This window comes from Arachis ipaensis, chromosome B10 (genome assembly GCF_000816755.2).
Source record: "Arachis ipaensis cultivar K30076 chromosome B10, Araip1.1, whole genome shotgun sequence".
Lineage (NCBI taxonomy): Eukaryota > Viridiplantae > Streptophyta > Magnoliopsida > Fabales > Fabaceae > Arachis > Arachis ipaensis.
In genome coordinates, this window is record NC_029794.2 from 7,873,325 (window position 1) to 7,881,003 (window position 7,679).

The 7,679-nt window shown below is 34.3% G+C and overlaps 3 protein-coding genes across 3 annotated transcripts; 2 read left to right on the plus strand and 1 right to left on the minus strand.

The window, feature by feature from the left end:
- LOC107620056 (protein MAIN-LIKE 1-like) lies at positions 2,525-3,710 on the plus strand. Its single transcript, XM_016322279.1, has 2 exons — positions 2,525-2,596; positions 2,964-3,710. The coding sequence occupies exons 1-2, from the start codon at positions 2,525-2,527 to the stop codon at positions 3,708-3,710; spliced, it is 819 nt and encodes a 272-aa protein (XP_016177765.1).
- On the minus strand, positions 3,718-4,833 carry LOC107620057. The gene is made up of 2 exons (XM_016322280.1): positions 4,006-4,833; positions 3,718-3,858 (listed from the first exon to the last, which is right to left on the minus strand). Exons 1-2 carry the CDS (start codon positions 4,831-4,833, stop codon positions 3,718-3,720), a joined length of 969 nt encoding a protein of 322 aa, XP_016177766.1.
- Positions 5,567-6,607, plus strand: LOC110268333. Its single transcript, XM_021114419.1, has 2 exons — positions 5,567-5,575; positions 5,942-6,607. Exons 1-2 carry the CDS (start codon positions 5,567-5,569, stop codon positions 6,374-6,376), a joined length of 444 nt encoding a protein of 147 aa, XP_020970078.1. The 3' UTR covers positions 6,377-6,607.

A 7,679-nucleotide genomic window follows, 5' to 3' on the forward strand; every position in this document is an offset into this window, starting at 1 on the left:
ACTTTATTTTTAATTGTTTATTTTACTTTTACTTCTCATATAAAGATTAATTATAATTCATCACAGGTTCTTTTTGAATTTAAGTAATTTTTAGGTTATATTTTACTATTGATACTTTTATTTTGTTTAGTGTATTTTTTTAGTCTGTATTTAATATAATAATCTGTAAATATCTATTCTATTATATAAAAATTAAATTTCTGCATTTAATGATAAAACTGTTGTGGCATATTTTTAATGGTGTTTTTTAATTTATTTCTTTTAACTCATTAAATTCAATTTATTATAATAAATTAATGATATCAACTAATTGATTTGGTTAATTATTTAAATATCATACAATTTATTATAATTTCTATCAATCAATTAATTGTAATTCAAATTAAATGATTATTTTGTTACGAAATTATTATTTTCTAATCTATTTATAGGCAATATATATTAATTATAATTGTAAATTAAGCTATTTTATATTAAATGACTTATATAATGGTCGTCTCATTTATTATCATAAATGCTGAATTAAATAAGTCATTATTACTTTTGATTTATAATTAAATGAGAATAAAACTAAAGATACTATTTTATTTGGCCTTTAGGGTTTAATGGGTGTCACACTCAAATATAAATAGTAACTTCAGGATTTTGGTCTCCAACACATCAAAGCCACCTCCGTAACTCTTTTTCCATAAAAAGGAATTGCGATTCAATTCTATTAGGGATACAGAAGGTTTTCAAAGAACAAAGGAATGGTCTGAATTTGCACGAATTCTAAATGTTCAAACTTACGATGTTATTTTAGTTGGTTGTCGTTATGAGAATGACTCTAATCTATACGTGTCTAAGGATTAGAATAGATTAAATATTATTTAAGTAATTTATTTCTAATATTGGTATTTGATTAAATTATTTTTAGAGAAATTTAAATTGTTGACTCAATTTATATATTACGACTATTCTTTTTGAATATATTATTTTTATTTTTTTAATATTTTTTATTTTTAAGTCTATTTTCTTTCTTGGATATATGTATCACCTTTTTTTTTATCATTTGATATTTCAGATTAGTAATGTAATTATTAAAAAAATATATTTAAAAAAAGGAAAGATACGTGAAAAAAAGGAAAAAAAATTAAAACATCAGTATTTAAAAAAACTGTTAATATACGTATGAATGGAGTCGAAATTGAGGAATATATATGGATATAAAAAATAAAAAATTATTGTACGATTATAGAATAAAAAATAATCATATATATAAAACGAAATAATTATAACAAAAAAATTAATAATAACATGATACTATAATTTTAAGTTGTATAATATAATAAAAAAATATAGCAATTTATGTATGCTTCCTAAACCCTAAACCCTAAACCCTAAACCCTAACTCCTAAACCCTATACCTCCTCTTTTAGCTCTTTTCTAAAAATATTGGCATATAATTAATGTAGATAACATATATATTGAGTAAGTATCTCTATTGAATTAACCATAAAAGTTAATAAAATATAATGACATAAATTTTACCTAATTGTAGCAAATATCTCCATTGAAAATATTTGTTAATTATTACCGTGTATAGTTAGTGTATGTGTGTGTATATATATATATAAGGAGTAATAGTGAATTGTTACAATTATTTATCATCTAGAAAATTCGTACCTCAGATATAGATCTTCTTCTGTTTATTATTTTTCATACCTAAGGGCTACTAACTACGATTCTAAGTTCTAATAGCCTTTATATTTGATTTGTTTTGTAGTGTGATAATAGCCAATATATTTGTTGGTGGATTTAACTATTACTATATTATTTATGATCACATTCAGTATATATGTCTGATTTATTGAAAAAAAAATAGATTATTAAAATCGATTAATAACTATTTTAGAGTTAATACAATTAACATTAGATTAAAAAAACAAACAATACATAACATGTTATTTTTTTATTAATCAAATTATTATAATTCAAATTAATTTTAAAAAAATAATTTAAAATTATAATTTCAATCTTATCACGTGCATGGCACCGGTAATTACTCTTGTTTATTGGGGCAAATGACTTGGTTTAACCAAGTACATTTGCAACGTCAAAGTCCCGATGTTAATTTTTATATACTCAATTCGATTTAGCCAAACACGAGGTAAATCGAATTTAAATGATTCGAATTTCGTTAGAGAACAATTTGAATGCAAATCGAATCAAATCAATTTGATTTAAGAAACCTATAAATCGAAGTTAGTAAATTCGATTTATCAAACGGAAGCAAAATCCATGTAAATCGAAACCACTTGTTTCGATTTAGGGCTTTTGTAAATCGAACTCACTTGCTTCGATTTAAATGAAATTAGAACGAGTATAATCTGAATCAAGTTGATTCGATTTATGTGCTTCTTCGCTATTTAAACAAATCGAAGTCACTTGATTCGAACTCAAAAACTCATATCCCACTCCCAACCCCACCACCCAGTTTCCAGATTCTCTAGAAAGCAACCCGGTTTGGACCGACTCTGCATGCATGGAGGATGACCCGAATCGTCTGTATCGACTTGATGGAGTCGTGCATATCGCTAGAGCCGTCCACCTCGAGGTTAGTGTTATTTTAATATTTAAACTTTTTTAAAATAAATTAGTCGTCAGTTAGAACTGTTAGTATGGGGTTTTTAAAATAAATCCAGAAACAGATATTTGAATTCAGTTCATGTCAGTCTTAGTGAGTCATTAACTTTAGAATAGGGTATGGTGTAGAGTAATGAACAGTGTTAACTGCTGTTTTTGATGATTGTTGGTAAAAAGAATATGTTTTTATGTCATATTAGTAACTGTTTTGTTAATACAAAAAATTAGATCGTGAGTAATGTAGCGGTTAGCGTGTCTATCTATAAGGGATTGGTTGGAATTCATTGAGAGATTTTTGCTATGACGAATGTGAGAAGTTATGTTCTATTATTATGCAGCCCCATTGTTGCATCAACAGCATGAGACGGCAGCATGGTATGAGGTTGGATGATAGGATCGTTCCTTACTTACAGATGACTGGTCTGTACCATCTTGCAAGATTGAACGAGAGTTGGTTTAGGTTGGACGAGCCGTTGGTCAGCGCCTTCGTAGAGAGATGGCGGCCTGAGACGCATACATTCCACATGCCGTTTGGGGAGTGCACCATAACCCTACAGGATGTAGCCTACCACCTTGGTCTCCCGATCGACGGTCAGTATGTTAGCAGCTGCCTGACAGACTTTCCGCGGTTTATAGAGGGCGACCGACCACCATGGGTGTGGTTTGAGGAGCTGCTCGTGGTGTTGCCTCCTGCGAACTGCATCGACAAGTTCACAGTGAAGTGCACATGGTTTGAGGAGACGTTTAGTGATCTTCCACAGGGGGCAGATGACGAGATGGTTAGGAGGTATGCCCGTGCGTACATCATGATGCTCCTATCGACACAGCTATTTGGGGACAAGTCAGGTACCCGCCTCCACATCCGATGGCTGCCGTATGTGGCTAGGTTGGAGGACATGGGTCAGTACAGTTGGGGTTCCGCTGCGTTGTCATGGCTATATAGGTGCATGTGCCATGTGGCGAACAGAAATGTCATCAAGTTGGCTGGTCCACTGCAGCTCGTCCAGTCGTGGATCTTTTGGAGGTTCCCTGGATTCCGGCCGGACGAATATGATGTTTTTCATTGGCCGTTGGCCTCGAGGTAATCTCCATTTAGTCATGCGAACTATTTGCCTCAACACATGGTGGGAATGCCCAAAACAAGCGATGGAAAAAAGCTGTAGAATCATCCAACTGCCCACCCACTGGAACAGGACTCGTCCTTAGCACAGCTACACTGCCCGGCAAAGTGATCTGCAAGCCCAATACCCATCGTGGCAACTCATTATATAAATCATCCCAGTCTTCATAAATTTGTGCCACAGCCTTCTATTTGGCCATCCAAACCCTCCTATACGTCGGTCTGAACTCGAAGTGTGCCTCTGTGGCATTCTGCAGTACCTTAATCGATGTTGCAGCATCAGCTCTGATCAGGGGCATAATGAAAGCCGATATGACATGATAATCAAGATTTCTGTGGTCACTAGAGATCGATGTGGCTAGACAAATATGAGGACTATTGTACCGTTTTACCTCCCAAATTTCCTTGCGCTGACGGAGGCTGATCCGGATTAGCCATACACACCCGCTCCTGAACTCCTTGCACTTGCCATAGTACTTGCGGTGATCCGACTCCAAGACCTTGAACTCAACCCCGCGGCGAATGCTATAGGTCTTCACGCTAAGCACAACTTCCTCCTTATCCTGAAACTGCTGGCCGATCTGAAACTCAGACACGCCTCCTGCATTTTGCGAGTCTCTCGCCCCGAAACCAACAGGTACAGACGGATCTTCCTGAGGCGCCATGGCATCCAAGTCCAGAGTAGAGAAGTGGAGGGGGGGAGGGTACTGATTAGTACCTGAACTATATGCTCCCCCGCCGACAGGTGGAGTCGTCCGTGGAGTCTCCTCATCGCTATCATCCGCAGCAATCGTTGTGGGCTCTACATCAACATCATCATCATCATCAGCATCCTGCAATGCATCCTCCACCCCTTCAGGTGCTACAACCTCTCCAATTACCGGAACACACAGAGAAGAGCTGCATGCCGCGAAATCACCGTCTTCCAACGCTCCAGCGTCACCAACTAATGCATCACAACTTCGATTCAGATTGACGGCAAACGATGGTGAAGCCACTAAGTCTGACTCGCGTGCAACCACTGGCACTGCTGACGATGATCCAACAGGCAATGCACTAGAGCTGGCTACATGTCCTGTGGAGTGCATATTCCTGTTCGAGCCTCCAGAACTAGATGCCACATCCACAAGTTTCGCCAACAACTCCGGAGTCCTCACTTAGGAAACTAACGGCGACAATGAAACAGCACCTGCATATCTTCGTCACTGCTAATAATGAATGAATCATACTTCACATCATCGCGTAACACGGAGATCGGAATACAATAGAATAACTTCTCCACCCGTTTCAGGCCAAGCAGTCCTAATCTCTGGAGTATAGTACTCTTGAACTCAGCGAAACTTGTCAAAGGTTTGAGAAAAACACTCAGTGGATCCTTGTCAGTGAACTTAATCCCTGATAGTGTTTTCTTCTTAATGGAACCTCTACAGTGCACAAGAGCTATGAAACTCTCATCACTAGCCATTTTAAATCTCACTCTTCTACAAAATTTTGTATAGCATCTGGTTTTTATATACCTCCCTCCTTTGTAAATCGAAACAATTACATTCAATTTACTCCCACGATAGTTGCATGTATAAATTGAATTAGGTTCATTCGATTTACGTTCGCACATAAATCGAATCTATTACGTTCACTTCTAAATCGAATTTATTTGATTCGATTTCTATTGAATTTCGTTAATTGGCTAATTCGAATCAATAAGATTCGATTTACTACCTGTTTTGATAACTTGAATTTATTCGATTCGATTTATATAAAAACGTGGTTTGGGACTTTGACGTTGTAAATTTTCGTTTGGGACATTCAGGACATTTTCAAATGTACTTGGTTTAACCAAGTCATTTGCCCTATTTATTCCAAAAATGTTTAGTAATAAAAAAAATGGATAAGTACTTTTTTCGTCCCCAAGGTCTGGGGTCAAAATCAATTTTGTCCCGGACCTTTTTTTTGTTATTAAAATCATCCCCAAGGTTACAAAACGTTATAAAATTGTCCTTTTCTACTTTAATTTTATTTTCTTTACCAAATTACCCTTAATAATTAATATAAATAATAAAAATAATATTAAAAAATAAAAACAAACCCTTCCCCCCTCCACCTGCACCCCCACTCCCTTCTCTTCTCTTACCACCGTCTGGCTCCAGTGACTCTTTCTCCACCTTCCCTCAGTTCTATTCGCACCGTCCGTTGTAGAATCCACTGCTAACTACAGCAACCCGTCGCTGTCTCGTGCTCCATCGCAATTCTCTGGAAACGCCACCGCCACCTGCTTCTTCGTCGTTCGATCCTCCTCTTCAAGATCCCAAGGAAAGACCACCGCAAGGAGTGGAGCTGGTCTTGCCAAGATTGGAGAAACGCGCCAGAACCCTCCGCCACACCTTTGAGGATCTCCGATGCCGATCCCTCTTTCCACCTCTTTCTCCGTATTCTATTTTTCTGTATCTGGATTTCTACGATGTCTCTCGTTTCATCCCAGATCTAATAACATCTTGCATTGTTGTTCCTTATGTCTGTGTTGGTGTCTTTTCAGGATCATCAGTAGATCAAGGGATAGCGTATGTGCTGATGTTGTTGACTCTGGCTCTGACGTACCTCATCCACTCCGTTGATCTTTCCACTACCTTATGAATTTGAACCACACAGGAAGGAAATTTCATGTAGGATTGAGAGTGGATTTTTTAGGTGACAGTGTTTCGTTAGTTATTCTCAATGTTAGTATATTTCTCTTAGCAATTTATGTGTATGAATGGATTCATTAACAGTTTGCAATAGGGATTGCTTTCTTATTTTCCCAGTAAGTCTGAGGATGTCAATGTTACCTCATACATAAAGCACCAAATTCGTGTGTTTGTTTTGGCTTTCAAGGTTTCAAACTATTGTTGTTTGAACTACCATTTCTGTTGATTTTACTTGTTGCTGCTGTGGTTGGACTAGAAAATAGAAATCTAATTCTTTTTCTGCGTCTTCTTCATCTTCTTTTTCTTTTGTGTGAATTGGAATTTCTGTTTTTATTTTTAATATTATTTTTATTATTTATCTTAATTATTAAAAATTCTGCTGATGATTTTATGGGGTGTTAATGAGAATGTTAATGAGAAAGAGAGGGTTAATGGAAAGTGATGATCATGGTGAGATGATGTTTAATTTTTTTTTGTTAAGGAAATGGGGTGATGATCACAGTGGGATGGGGTTTCATTTTTTTGGTTAAGGGGATGGCGATGAGGATAGGGATAGGGGTGTGGTGGGGTGGGTTATGTTTTTATTTTTTAATATATTTTTTATTTTTTTATTAATTAATTAAGGGTAATTTAGTCAAAAAATAAAATTGAGATTAAAAAAGAACAATTTTATAACGTTTTGTAATGTTGGGTATGATTTTAATAAAAAAAAGGCCCGGGACAAAATTGATTTTGACCCCAGACCTTGAAGACGAAAAAGTACTTATCCCTAAAAAAAATTACTCAAAAATATCTATAATTTATCTTATTTAATATTAATTAATTATTACAATAATTAATAAATATTAAATAAAATAAATTTTAATTTTTTTTGTTTTTTAATATTATTGTATTTAGAGCTTGTTTGAGTGAACTTCTAAAAAAGATCTTTTTTCGAGTTATCTTTTTTTTAAAAGATCTTATGGAAAAGTAAAAGTAATTTTATGTTTGGGTATCTCATGTAAAATGATCTTTTATTTATCAATTATGTTTGGGTATAACAATATAAAAGTACTTTTTTGTTTATTTATTATATGAAAAACATATTTTTTAAAGAAAAAATCTTTTAAAAAAATATAAATTATAACTTCTCAAAAAAGATATTTCTTTTATTTTTTTAGTGGTTTTATTTTTACTACTAAAAATTTACTAATCACAATAAAAAATAAAAAAAAAAATCTTTTTTCATTAAAAAAGATTTTTTTTATCAAAAT

Coding starts and splice junctions, on each gene's coding strand:
- LOC107620056 (XM_016322279.1), top strand. CDS start 2,525: ATGGAGGATGACCCGAATCGTCTGTATCGACTTGATGGAGTCGTGCAT. Junction 2,597..2,963: donor CTAGAGCCGTCCACCTCGAG/GTTAGTGTTATT, acceptor ATTATTATGCAG/CCCCATTGTTGCATCAACAG.
- LOC107620057 (XM_016322280.1), bottom strand. CDS start 4,833: ATGCACTCCACAGGACATGTAGCCAGCTCTAGTGCATTGCCTGTTGGA. Junction 3,859..4,005: donor ATGCTGCAACATCGATTAAG/GTACTGCAGAAT, acceptor TTGGGCTTGCAG/ATCACTTTGCCGGGCAGTGT.